Raw genomic sequence first — 14,599 nt, 5'->3', positions numbered from 1 at the left:
GTAGTTAAGGGACAGAAAATATGACTCCCCTGAACTGACCCTTTTGTAAAAGGCCCTTTGGAGTCTGGACACAAATCGAACTGAACCTTAAAGACTATGCCATGTTTCCCAGTCTTTCTGGCAGCATCAGCCCATGTCTATTCATTTTGCCTTTCTTACCTGCATAGAATTCCGATGTCATCGCTTCATTAACAAGCTCTGGAGCTGCATCCATCAGAATCTGTGTAGCCTCCAGGCTATCATACATGGCAGCCACATGAAGGGCTGTCTCCCCCAATGCACCTGGAGAGAGAGAGACAGTCACATACGTGGATCATATATTCCTTAGCCAGCCTGCTCAGATGAATTTTACCAAAAGTAACACGCTCAATCCTGAGGGCTTCCCATCCTCATGCAACAGTCTTTTCACCCCAACCTGGCAAGATCAACCTTTGCTTGTGCTTACAAAGCATTACCATTTTCCAGACTCTCGGTCCCAAGGTGTTTTCTTTTTGCAGCTCCCTTAGTCAGGGACAGCACAAGGAGTACCCTACCTCTTTGATGAAGGTCACAAGAGTGGCAGGTGAGCAGTTTCTGGATGGTTTGGACATCGTTTTTCTTGGCAGCCTGGAGCAGGGGAGACTCCCAGATTCTGCAAGAAGAAAAATCTGCAGATTAGAGCCTTAAAACAAATATGACATTTACAGTAAACATTTTATTCTATGTAAGCAAAGAAGTCAAAAAACAAGGATTCAGTATTTTATTACTAAGATGATAGCACAGAAATGCCTAAAAAAGCTAGACAGGCACATGCATGAGTAATTCCTTTTCTATGAGGCCAATCTCTGCATAGCCAAGGGAATTGTAGTCCATTTTAAAACCCTTTATAGTCCTGATAAAAAATGCCACATAGGAAACAGAATTCCCTCTGTGCTTGTGATATGATTCCAGGTTATTTACATAATATTTATAATTCTTGAATAAAAATTGCTAATAGTAGGAAATTATGAAGTAACAAGCCAAATTCCCACTAATTTCCCACACCCAGCCCACAGCATTGTCATATCTGATCATGCGCAAAGCATTTCAATGCATTTTTTGCACAACTGTAAAATGCTACCTTTCCATTTCAGACTCACTAGCAGATTTCTATAACCACTAGTGATCATAGACTGCTATACGTTAGATCAGTGATTCTTGTCAAAGCAGAGAATTAACATTTCCATTGTTCTCTGACACACAGACGCACACAGTCAGTGGGCACTTCATAATGCTTTGGGCCAAGTTGTCATTTCAAATTGGTTTAATGGAGATGTAATTTGACTGATTTCAGCGCAGTTACTCCAGATCCACACACTTAGGGCAGGTCTTCACTACCCATTGAAATGAGGGGCAGCCATGGGTTCAGCAGGGAGCACACTCCCATCAACTCTGAAACTCCACCAGAATGAGAAGCATGTGTGGAGTCAATTGGAGAGCGTCAACCATCAACTTATACCAGGAAGAAACTGTTAAGAAGTGGGTCTGCCCTACGAAAGCTTATTGCCTAATAAGTTATTTTTTCTAGTCTTTAAAGTGCTACGTGACTGCTGGTTTGTTCTGGTAGAATACAGACTAACACGGCTACCTCGCTGTTACAGATCTAAGTACATTGACTTCAGCTACATTATTTACATAACTGAAGTTTTGTAGCTTAGATCAGTGGCCCAGAGTAGTGTAGCCTAGGCCTTATAAATGAGAGCAGAATCCAGATCTTTGAATCTGGATGAGAGTAGAATACAAGCTGGAATAGCAAAAGAACTATAGCACATAGGTCAGGTGCTGTAGGCAAGCAGAAAAGCAAGTGGAATCTCTGTTGTTTTAAGCAGAAATACTAACACTGTTCTGTGGTACCATTTTTCACCTAGTTCAGTTTCTCTAGGTAGCAAGATAGACTGGAGAGTCTAAGGGAACTGTCTGTGACTCCATGATAAAACTGTTAACAGTGATCTAGGACTTCACATTTGTTACTGGCTTGGTGAAATCTAACCATAGAACACACCACTTCTTTGGGGTATCTGCCTTGAGTCAGGCACTCCAGGATGTGAGACAATCAAACAACATGATGGTGCATTTTCCCCATCCTCCTATAAGCTACCATGAGATTTCTGAATTAAAATAATATGTGGCGATTACCTATCTCCTATTAAGACAGTTCCAGACTGCTTGTCTCTTTTCATAACTTACACTTGCCCTGACGCTAACCCACAATCAAGACCCTTTTCTTGGGCTTTTTGTGCTGTAAAGACCCAAGCCTGCACCTTGTCAGAATGTGAACCCTGTGCTGGGCTGAGCTGGGTGGATAGACTGTCATTTTTTCCGACAGTTGAGTGTGCTAGCCATAAGAAGCACCCTATTATCTCTTCCCGCAGCTTTGGAACACAATGTTCTAGGGGTTACATAGCTCCTAAAATATTTTTTCATACACCCATCCCACAGTAACTAAAACAATCAGTGAGTTCTTAGTTTTCTGCAGAGATTACACATGTCCCCTTTCAGTAAAATATCGTGGCAATCACAGATGTGACATCCCCTCCTGGGCATATTCAGGCAAGTAGCTGGCTGCAGGGTTATAATGAGAACCCTTCCTACCCATTGTCAACATGGACTACGTGAGTCACAAACATACCATAGCACAGGGACATTACACCAGCTTAGTCTGCCAACATAAGAAAGCAGTTTACGGTAAAATAAGGTGATGGCCCAGAGAATATACTGATGAGACGTACTTCCATGTTTCATATAAAAAAGATGTAAATCCCTTCTAGCAACTAATAGCACAGCACAGTGTGCTAAGACATGCCCAGGCCTAGTAGGGTGGGTCATGGCAGAGCTGTGGTGCAGAATGAGACTGGACCAACAGAGAGAACTACAGCTCAGAACAAAGGTGCTTCAGCAGAGCTGTGTGGGGTCACGTTCTTGTCTTCCACCGAGACATCTGGAGCGGTCGTGTTTTGGGAATGGCCGGTCCCATCAGCCATTCAGTTCAGTTCACACCAAGATCTATGTCTGCATTCCTGTTTTCATGCCCTAACAATGACCTTGCTGCCCAGTACAGGGGGGAATGAAGCCTTTGCATGTGTACGTAATGATCCTGGTCCTTATGCCCCATGGGTTTGCATGGAGCTTTTGCAGTTGAAGAAGGGGCAAAGTCCGTCATATTTCCACCTTTCACGATAGGAAACGGATCCTGTGGGTTAAACCCAGCTGATCCTAACAGACAAGTACAGCTCAGTGCTTCAGAGGAATGTGCCTGCCAGTATTCAGCTCGAACATTTCTCCTTTGCTCAATTCTCACTCCATCAGTCCTAGTTACTATCTTAAATAACATTTGGATACTTAGAAATATTGTGACCATATATGCCTCTTTTTTCCTGCAGGCCAAGCAGTACATAGTTTGTTCCCTCTCTTCAGAAGTACAAATTTCATTTCTTACAGAAGAGATTTGGAGTCCTGCAAAATAAACTCCACCAAGCACCAGCCATTCCCCAAACACAGCTGCTCAGGAATGCTCCCTGACATACATACCAAAGAACCAGCAGCTGCAGGAAGCCTCTAAGGAGGCCTGAGATCTGCCGGGTGGCAGTTCAGAGAGTCAGATGAAGCAATGACAGCCTTGAAGAAAGAAAGAAGGAAGGAGAGGAAGGAAAGTGTCTCTGCCATGAAAGCAGATGAACCATTTTCTCAAAGGTGAAAGAAAATTTCTAATCTGCCTGTCTTTCCTAACTCTTCACTCCCTCCACAAAATTCAATCAGCCAGTCAAGTGTGAGAACTGTGTCTGGTGATGACTGGGGATGGAAGTCATGTATCTGAAAACAGAGCTGTCAACAAAGCTAATCATCAAGATGAAGAGGTACATTTCATGTTGGTAAAGTGGTGATTGAGAGCTAGAGATCAGGTAGGGCCTTTGTACAAGGTGTGAGGGGGGATGGGGTTCCTCTTTTCCTTCCTGGTCTCCTACTTGGTCACAGCTGACAACAGAGTCATGTGTATACAATGAAATAAACAACCGACTCATGGGTGACTCATGATAGCACTCACAGGGTGCACCGCGCCCTTGTGCCACTGCCAGTGTTAATTGCTCAATGGAGGCCCCCATAAGAGACATAAGAGACATTATTAAGGGTCCAAAAACAAGCTATTCCCCTATGTAGGAAAGATAGTAAATATGGGCAAAGACCGCCTTGGCTTAACAAGGAGATCCTGCATGATCTCAAACTAAAAAAGGAATCCTATAAAAAATGGAAACTGGGACAAATTACAAAGAATGAACACAGGCAAATAACACAGGAATGCAGGAGTAAAATTAGAAGGGCTAAGGCACAAAATGAGCTCCAACTAGCTACAGGCATAAAGGGTAACAAGAAGGCCTTTTACAAATATATTAGAAACAAGAGGAAGACCAAGGACAGGGTAGGGCCATTGCTCAGTGAAGAGGGAGAAACAGTAATGGGGAACTTGGAAATGGCAGAGATGCTTAATGACTTCTTTGTTTCGGTCTTCACAGAGAAGTCTGAAGGAATGCCTGACATAGAGAATGCTGGTGGAAAAGGGGTAGAGTTAGTTTTTGAAATAAAAAAGAACAAGTTAAAAACCATTTGGAAAAATTAGATGTCTGCAAGTCACCAAGGCCTGATGAAATGCATCCTAGAATCCTCAAGGAGCTGATAGAAGAGGTAGCTGAGCCGTTAGCTCTCATTTTTGGAAAGTCATGGGAGACAGGAGAGATTCCAGAAGACTGGAAGAGGGCAAATATAGTGCCCATCTACAAAAAGGGGAATAAGAACAACCCAGGAAATTACAGGCCAGTAAGCTTAACTTCTGTGCCAGGAAAGGTAATGGAGCAGGTAGTTAAGGATGTCATCTGCAAGCACTTGGAAGGTAGTAAAGTGATAGGGAACAGCCAGCATGGTTTTGTAAAAAACAAATCATGTCAAACCAACCTGATAGCTTTTTTTGACACGATAACGAGACTTGTAGATAAGGGAGAAGCAGTGGATGTGGTATACCTAGACTTTAGTAAAGCATTTGATAAGGTCTCGCATAATATTCTTATCGACAAACTAGGCAAGTCCAACTTAAATCGCGCTGCAATAAGGCCGGTGCATAACTGGCTGGCTAATCGCACCCAGAGAGTAGTTGTTAATGGTGCTCAATCCAGCTGGAAAAGCATAACAAGTGGGGTTCCGCAGGGGTCTGTTTTGGGACCAGTTCTGTTCAATATCTTCATTAATGATTTGGATATTGGCATAGAAAGTACGCTTATTAAGTTTGCAGATGATACCAAGCTGGGAGGGGTTGCAACTACCTTGGAGGATAGGGTCATAATTCAGAATGATCTAGATAAATTAGAGAAATGGTCTGAAGTAAACAGGATGAAGTTTAATAAAGATAAATGTGAGGTGCTGCACTTAGGAAGGAATAATCTGTTTCACACATACAGAATGGGAAAAGACTGTCTAGGAAGGAGTACAGCAGAAAGGGACCTAGGGGTTCTAGTAGATCACAAGTTAAATATGAGTCAACAGTGTGATGCTGTTGCAAAAAAAGCAAACATGATTCTGGGATGCATTAGCAGATGTGTTGTGAACAAGACACGAGAAATCATTCTACCGCTCTACTCTGCGCTGGTTAGACCTCAGCTGGAATATTGTGTCCAGTTCTGGGCACCCCAATTCAAGAAAGATGTGGAGAAATTAGAGAAGGTCCAGAGAAGAGCAACTAGAATGATAAAAGGTCTGGAGAACATGACTTATGAAGAAAGGCTGAAAGAATTGGGCTTGTTTACCTTGGAAAAAAGAAGATTGAGGGGGGACACGTTAGCAGTTTTCAGATATCTTAAAGGGTGTCATAAGGAGGAGGGAGAAAACTTGTTCTTCTTGGCCTCTGAGGAGAGAACAAGAGGCAATGGACTTAAACTGCAGCAAGGGAAGTTTAGGTTGGACATTAGGAAAAAGTTCCTAACTGTCAGGGTGGTCAAGTACTGGAATAAGTTGCCAAGGGAGGTTGTGGAATCTCCCTTGCTGGAGATATTTAAGAACAGATTAGATAGATGTCTATCAGGGATGGTGTAGATAGTGGTCGGTCCTGCCGTCAGGGCAGGGGACTGGACTCGATGGCCTCTCGAGGCCCCTTCCAGTCCTAGTGTTCTATGATTCTATGATATGTGCCTCCCTGCCCTCTGGGTGGCCCTCCCTGCACCTGCTCCCCCAGCTGGCATCAGTAGCCCCTGAAATGACCCAAACCATCATCCCTAAACCCCTCTATTTTAAAAGTACAAAATGCTTAACTATATTTTAAAAGACTGCAGAGACCAGCTTTGTCTCTCAGCAGGCGTGTGAACTGAAAACCCAGCAACATAGGCAGTACCGCATTCAGTGAACAAGGACAAACTCTAAGTAAAAGATGGGCTCCAGTGACTGAAGAAGAACCCATTCTATCCCATGCATACAGTCCCGAGATTTACACTGAGTCAGGAGCTGACTGGGATAATTTGTAGATTGCAGTAGTGGCTTTTTCATGACGTCGGTTTGAAACACATTAATAGTCTTCAGTTCAGTTCCTAGCAGACACATGTTCATGCCCCAAGAACCATAATACCTTTCCATTGGCTCTGCCAGCCTCCCCAGGGAAGGCCCAAGACTGCATGAACCATGGAACACAATGACCTTCTCTCTGCAGGGCTGAAGCAAGCTGGTGACTGGCGGGGCATGCAGGAAATCTGCACTGCTATGCCTATGCTGCACCTGTTCTGGGGACAGAAGATTTCAGTGTCCTGAACTGACTACTGGGCACTTTGTATCAGTGTTAGCTTCACTTCCCTCTCTTTCTGAAACATGCAGCTGCTTAGGGTAGGAAAGGAGAACAGAAGGCAGCAGGAGCGAATCTCAATTTGGTATCTGCTCTGATGCTTTTCTGGCCAGAGAAATATCCACAGCCACTTCTACTGCTCTTGCTTCCAAGCCACAGCCTTGCAACAGATGCACACTGCTGGCTGTAATCCAAGGAAATGAGGTGGCCTGAGTGGCACAGAAGGTTCCTGTACTTCTGGTGCAGGGAATGAAAGAAAGAGGCAATCACAAGAGAACTGAGAAGTGCCTACAGCTCTGGCTGAACTCCCTCAGAGACACTACCCCCACATTTCTGAGACAATTACAAAAGTTCTGCAAAAATAAAGACACACCCTTATAGAAATAGAACTTGTGAGCACAAGTCCCCAGCCTGCAAGCTAGGTCATTTGTTTGCAGCTGTCTGAGGAGTCATAGTATACTCTTATGAAATAGAAATGCACATGCTTCCTTCCGCCCCAACAAGTTGCCAGTGTCCCTTATTCCTGCTCTTCAGCCACTCCGTAATTTCAGCAGTTGGGGAGGAAAAGAGAAGTTTCTTTGTCAAGTGGCCAGGACAGAATTAAATGGGAACATGACAGAAGAAAGAGGTCTCCCAAGCAGCCTGGAGATATGGCTGAAGCTGTGCAATTCAGAGGGAACTGACTCCTTCTTTGAAGGAATGAATTCTGGAATGCCTGGGTGAGGGCGACCAGGGGTGGGTGCCTGTTTCACACGAGAAAAACAATAACCTGCTATTTCATGTTGCTAATTAAAAATAATGGTTGGTAAGTTATAAATTCATAGATTCCAAAGCCTGCATGGACCACTGTGATCACACACACTGATGTCCTGTACAACACAGGCCACAGAACTTCCCTAAAATAATTCCTTTGGAACTAGAGCATATCTTAAAAAAATCCAATCAGTTTACAAATTGGCAGTGATGGAGAACTCACACAACATTTGGTAAACTGTTCCAGTGGTTAATTGCTCTCCCTGTTGAAAAATGTATACCATATTTCCAATCTGAATACATCTAGATTCAACATCCAGCCTGTTGGAAAAATTATTTTCCCTTACTAGGGAAATACTAGGAGGGCTTTGATATCTGCACTTCCCAGAATGATGTCTCCTGGTGACCCAAGCTGTCCAGACCACCTTAGTTTTGTCTAAGGTCATGTCTACTGCCAGACTGTAAGGCCTCTGCAGGTGTATTCCAATTGATAGAGCTTTCACCACTTCCCTTGGAGACTCCTCTAAAGCCTGATAGACACCACATTATTAAGAAATATATCATGGTATCCAGACCTGACTGTCTCTCTTTTCTTATTATTCTATTGCCGTTTATACTCCCAGAGCCCACTCCCCGCCGAGCCCCACAATTCCTTTTGCTTATTGGCTTGCATTGCTATTAAATAACCTGTACCCAATTTTCATGCACCATCATAGCGATTATGTTTTCTGTAACTATATACGTGTGTTACAATAACAATAACAAGGCATGTATCTAATGCAGCCTGCTATTATCCAAATTCTTCTCCACAAGTACACAAAATCCTCGAGCATCTCCAGTAGAGACTTTCTCACTTTCTCAACATCACTAGCTGAGAGAGCTGTTCTCTCAGCTCAAAGGACCACTCAGACATATGCTGAGACTCCTACAGGAACTAAGGACCATCACAAATCTTACCACCTTCCACCGTAAGTGCAAGACAAGTTTCTTTGACCTCTCTTCTTTACCATAAACAATGTCAAAGCGCGCGTGTCTCTGTTTATACACAATTAAAATTAAATCCCAAAACAAAACACTCCATTGCACATATTTCCGCCCCGGGGAGAGGATGAGAAAACAAATACATAATAAATGTTAGTCATGTTTCATAATGCCCTACTGGAAGGCGCTCAGATACCATCATGATGAATGCTGCGTAAGGAGCCATATAAAATAAAACTGAAAAATTGCAGGCATAGACATCTGCTGCTTAGTACAGACAAGGCTAATAATGAATCAGAGCCAAAATGCGCTGGACTGGCCCCATATAGGACTCATTCATGATAACACAGGCCATGATTGGTCACTCACTTCAAGAAGAGACAAATGTTCAGATTTCTTCCTGAACACATTGGGAGATCTGGAAAAATCAGCTCCTGGTCAACATAAACAGAATAGGCCCTAACGAGCGTCTCAGGGAAAGAAGACGTTTCCCAGCCACGACACACCCAGTACAGTTTCTACTGACTCAGCTCAGACTGGAGATGTTTCCCAGGTGAGACATGTTCTAACATGGTTCCTAATGACTTGATTCAGAAGGGAGGTTCTTTCTCAGTCCCTGCCTGCGGCTCCAGCCAGTCTGCTTGTTTGAGATTGTTAAGAGCTAGAAGAGGGCTCTGCTTAAATCCAGTGGGAACATCTGAGCACCAGCTGGAAACCAGAATATCATATCTTGAGAGTATGACATACAAGGCTCCACAAAGGCCCTGCCGGTCTTCTCTTGTTTAGTGCCAGGCAAGGAAAGGAATTCTGAGAACAGGAAATTAAGGTGGCTCCTGGAAACCCTTCTGCAAAATAAAGGCATCAATTCCAAATCATCTTAGAAGAGGGAAACACCCTTCCAGGAAAGGGAGGAACTGAGGCAATAGTGACCTTACAGCAATGTCATCACTATGCATGGTGCCAGATGGAAGACAGAGAGGCTGAGTGGTGGTATTTCAAAGAGTATCCTTGCTTTCAAGAGGAAGCAAGTCAACAATTTAGAATGTACAGGAGCAGCTGAATAACCTGAGTATTCTCTCACCATCCACACTAAGAGGGGAAATGCTCACCAGCTGCAGGCCATTAGCAGACTCCATCTACAGCCAGGACCATCATTTGACTCTCCCAGAGCTTTGGTGGTTCGAGTGAAATGGAGCCTTGATCTGAACCTAAACCCACTCGCTCCGGCTTTGTAAAACCAAACCCAGCTCCACAACTCACCACTTTTCCCAACAGAGTTGCCTGCCTTCATTATCAGGATTCTGCAGAAAGTTCAGACTAGCCCTTGCCACATTCAGACAGCCCACAGACAAATGAACAGTTTGGCAACTTCCAGCTCCAGTGCGCTGAAACTGAAAGGAATGCAGAGTCAGCAACACAAACAGCTGAAAGATGGGAGAAAGAAAAGATTGAAACCACTTAATTTCTCTGGGATGGCCAGGAGGAGAGCAGAAGTGTAGCAATGTCAGCAATGTCTGGTCCATGAGGGCTGTGCAGCGTGCTCCAGGACACAAGTTGTGTCAGTCAGGCAATTTGGGAGCTAGAGAGCCAGGGAGCACCACAACTGCATCTCAATGAAGAATCCATCTCTTTTATCAATAGAACATCTTCTGGTCTCTTCTCTGGCATGGGGAATCCTCAATAACCAGTCACAAAAGTCACCAGTACCTGAAAGGTGCAAATACTAGGGAGGGAGATGGATATTTTCCAGGGATGCAAAGGAATACAGGAGAATGGATTTTTTTTCCAGGGATTCATAGGACAATAGGATGCGAGTGAATAATCAGAACACACTGCCACTTATAGCTCATTGTACCGTGACTTCCTTCTGACAACAAAAATGATGGAGTGAAGCTTGAGCCCTCTCGAGACCTGCTGCACCAGATGGGAGAGCAAAACCCCAGGCAGAGCATCTGTGACCTGAGCCTCATCACCCAGGGCTGAAGTCCTGGGGCTTCTGCTTCAGCTCTGGACAGTGGGGGTTGGGTTTAGTCTCTGGACTGCAACAAATCTAGGTCAGCCCTAGTGACCCCACTGAACTGGGGTCAGTCATGACTCACTTTGGGGTCAGATCCCACAGTTTGTGAGAACTGCTGCCGTAGGGAATAATTCTGCATTCACTTGTAAAATGGAAACAAAGGCATACGTGTATTGCTCTACCTGTATTTCCAATGAACTCCTCATTATGACATGTAGGTGTCAATCAGTCCCTCCTGGAAGACTTAGAATAAGGCTAATACATGCAAGCCTAGATTAAGTCCTCTAATCAAAGGTAGGTGGGAAGCTCCCCCTAGTCCTACTGCTCCTACACTTGATGTGGCTCCCCCAGAACACAGCTCCAATCAGGAATCTTTTAGAGTATGGAAATGCTGGAGCTAAGTGGACAGGGGGCTGCAGACAGGGGGGTTAGACAGAGGGAGTCCGACGTCAAACAGGGCAGCAGCCAACAGGGGAGTTTGCCTGGGAAACATCTGAGAGGAGCTCAGGTAAATGTGGCTTTTGGGTGCTGTGTTGTGAGCAGGGCAGGTGTTTGTGTGTTTGGCAGTTTGAAAGGTCTGAAAAGTGTGAATTGGGAGTGCTTTACTCCAGGTGGATCTTCAAGGGCTGACTGGATTGGAGGCCAGGCTTTGAGCCAGGAGCCTTAAAAAAGGCAGACAGAGTGAACACTATGGTCAGCCAACAGGGCAGCAGCCACCCGGGGAGCGTGCCCAGGCGGGAGAGTGCTATGCTGTTTGGTCTCTTTCTTATAGTTTTGTTTCTCTTCTGCCCTTCACGCAGCAATACAATCTCCTAAGTGAGCTCTGTGAAGAAAGGGGAAAGTGGACAGTGGCAAGTCAGCTGTTGTGACATGCACAGAATGTGCCACGTTTGTTTTCTTCCCGGAAGTTAGAATGGATTTCATCTGTACCCAGTGCAAGCTGGTCACCAGCTGGGAGGAAAAGATTAGAGAAGAGAGGATGAAGACGTCCTTGACAGAAAGCAGCATTTAATACTGCGGGCACAGCAGGCTGAGGAACCAGTGAGGTCAGTACAGAACAAGGAAGAAAATTGGGAACATGTAACCTCCAGGAGAAGAAAGACAATTCAGGTATCTCCAGATCTGGTGAAGTAAGCAATTGCTTTAAGGCTTTCTGCATTGGCACTATGGTGGAGAATACTGTGGCAGAGATCTCTCAAGGAAGGAATCAGAAGAAGTCCCCACTGACTAGAATGCATGGGATACATAGTCCTAGGGATGAGGGTTTTAAGAAAAAGATGGGCGGTGGTGGTTGGGGACTCCCTTCTAAGAAGAACTGAGTCACCCATCTGCCATCCAGTCTTTCAAAACTCAAACAATCAGATTACTACCGATTCCTACTTCTCCAGGTAGGGGCCAATGACACAGCAAAGAATGAGCTTGAGCCGATCATCGCAGGCTATGTAGCACTGGGAAGGAAGATCAAGGAATATGGAGAACAAGTCGTGTTTTCATCCATCCTCCCTGTTGAAGGAAGGGGTCCACGTAGAGATCATTGAATTGTGGAAGTAAATGCGTGGTTGCACAGGTGGTGTTGGAGAGAGGGATTTAGTTTCTTCAACCATGGGACTCTGTTTTGGGCACAAGGATAGCTACAAAGAGATGGATCCATCTAATGAATGGAGAGAAAAGCATCTTTGTGGGCCTGCTTTCAAACCGAGTGAGGAGGGCTTTAAACTAGGTTCATCTGGGTGACGGTGACAGAAGACCTAAGATAACTGGGGAAGAGGGGTATTGGGAAGAAACACAAGGAGGAACAACAAAAGAGGACCCTGATGTGAAAGGAGAAAGTAGGCCAATCAGCTAATTATCTAAGGTGTTTGTACACAAATGTAAGAAGCCTAGGAAATGAACGGGAGGAATTAGGAGCCCTGGCCCAGTCAAAGTAATATGAGATGATAGGAATAATGCAGACCTGGTGGAATGACTCACATAACTGGAGCAGGGTCATGGAAGGGTATAAACTGTTCAGGAAGCACAGACAGTGGAGAAAAGGAGGAGGGGGTGCGCTATATGTAAGAGAGCAGTATGATTGCTCAGAGCTCCAGTATATGGAGGGAGAAAAGCCAGTTGAGAATCTTTGGGTTAAGCTTAGAGGTGGAAGCAACACAGGTGATGTTGTGGCTGGTGTCTGCTATAGACCACCCAGATCAGGTGGATGAGGTAGATGAGGATTTCTTCAAACAATTAAGAAAAGCTTCCAGATCACAGGCTCTGGTTCTCATGGGGGACTTTAATCACCCAGACATTTGCTGGGAGACCAATACAGCAGCACACAGACACTCCGGGAAGTTTTTGGAGAATACTGGGGATAACTTCCTGGTACAAGTGCTGAAGGAACTTACCAGAGGCCATGAGCAGCATGAACTGCTGCTCACAAACAGGGAGGAACTAGTAGGAGAAATAGAAGTGGGTGGCAATGTGGGCTGCAGTGACCATGAGATGATAGATTTCAGGATCCTGACAAAATGAAGAGAGGTGAGTAGTAAAATATAGACCCTTGATTTCAAAAGACCAGACTTTGTTTCCCTCAGAGAACTAAGGGGCAGGATCCAGTGGGAAGCTGATATGAAGAGGAAAGGAATCCAGGAGAACTGGCAGTATTTTCAAGAAGCCTTATTGAAGGCACTGGAACAAGTCATCTCGATGTGCATTGAGAAGCAAATATGGTAGGCAATCAGCTTGGCCGACCAGAGAAATCCTTAGAGAGCTAAAACTCAGAAAGGATGCATGTAAGAAGTGGAAACTTGGACAGATGACTAAGGAGGAGTATAAATATATTGTTGGAGAATGCAAGGGAGTAATCAGGAAGATGAAAGCACAGTTGGAATTGCAGCTAGCAAGGGATGTGAAGGGTGACAAGAAGGGTTTCTACAGGCATGTTAACAATAAGAGGGTGATCTGGGGCTGTTACTGGATGAGGGAGGAAACCTTGTGACAGATGATGTGGGAAAAGCTGAAGCACTCAATGTTTTTTTGCCTCTGTCTTCACAGGCAAGGTCAGCTCCCAGACTACGCCACTAGGCAATGCAGTATAAAAATGAGGTGGGGAAAAAACAGGTTAAGAACTATTTAAAAAAACTAGACATACACAAATCCACAGGTCCAGATTTAATGCGTCTAAGCGTACTGAGGGCATTGGCAAATTACATTGCAGATCCTTTGGCCATTATGTTTGAAAACTGGTGGCAATTGGGAGACATCCCAGATGACTGGAAAAAACGGCAAATATAGTGCCCATCTTTGAAAAAAAGATAGAAGAAAAATTCAGGGAACTACAGTCTGGTCAGCCGTACCTAATTCCCTGAAAAAATCATGGAGGGGATTGTCAAAGTATCCATTTTGCAGTGCTTAGAAGAGGGAAAAGTGGTGAGGAGTAATTAACATGGATTTACCAAGGGCAAGTCATGCCTGACCAATCTGATGAGCTTCCATGATGAGGTAACTGGCTCTGTGGACATGGGGAAGTCAGTGGATGTGACATACCTTGACTTAAGCAAAGCTTTTGATACAGTCTCCCACAATATTCTTGCCCATAAGTTAAGGAAGTATGGATTGGATAAGTAGACTGTAAGGTGGATAGAAAGCTGGCTAGATGGTTGGGCCCAAAAGGCAGTGATCAACGGCTCAAGGTCTGGTTGGCAGTCGGTTTCAAATGGAGTCAGATCTAGGATCGGTTCTAGGGCCAATATTATTCAACAACTAGATGAATGACTTGGATGAGGGGATGGATTGCACCCTCAGCAATTATATTACTCATTACAAGGACAGTTTCCCTATCATTGATATTCATAGTGACTTCAGGCAACTCACTTAATTTAATAGACACTTGCAATAACTGACTTTCTTCCCCCCTTCACCTCTCCTTCCTATGTAGGTGATTTCTCAGTTTTCATTTCACTGTTTTCTATCTTTCTGTTAAATTCTCATCATGCCAGTTTACTTGTAACAGAATTTCCAGATCTGAAGATGTGGTACTG

General features: G+C 44.4%; 1 protein-coding gene across 3 annotated transcripts in view; it reads right to left on the bottom strand.

Annotated features, from left to right (window-relative positions):
• Positions 1 to 14,599, bottom strand: part of LOC142007091 (transient receptor potential cation channel subfamily V member 6-like) — an 88,775-nt gene that overhangs the window by 44,870 nt on the left and 29,306 nt on the right. For all 3 annotated transcript variants that reach the window (XM_074983625.1, XM_074983626.1, XM_074983627.1), the window contains exons 2-3: positions 534 to 631; positions 160 to 282 (exon numbers count right to left, since the gene is read on the bottom strand). In XM_074983625.1, coding sequence (XP_074839726.1) covers positions 160 to 282; positions 534 to 631 — 221 coding nt within the window. The remainder of the gene's footprint in view (positions 1 to 159; positions 283 to 533; positions 632 to 14,599) is intronic.

The sequence above is a fragment of the Carettochelys insculpta genome, chromosome 1 (assembly GCF_033958435.1).
Source record: "Carettochelys insculpta isolate YL-2023 chromosome 1, ASM3395843v1, whole genome shotgun sequence".
In the NCBI taxonomy this organism is placed as follows: Eukaryota; Metazoa; Chordata; order Testudines; family Carettochelyidae; genus Carettochelys; species Carettochelys insculpta.
This window is presented reverse-complemented; position numbering and strand designations above follow the sequence as displayed.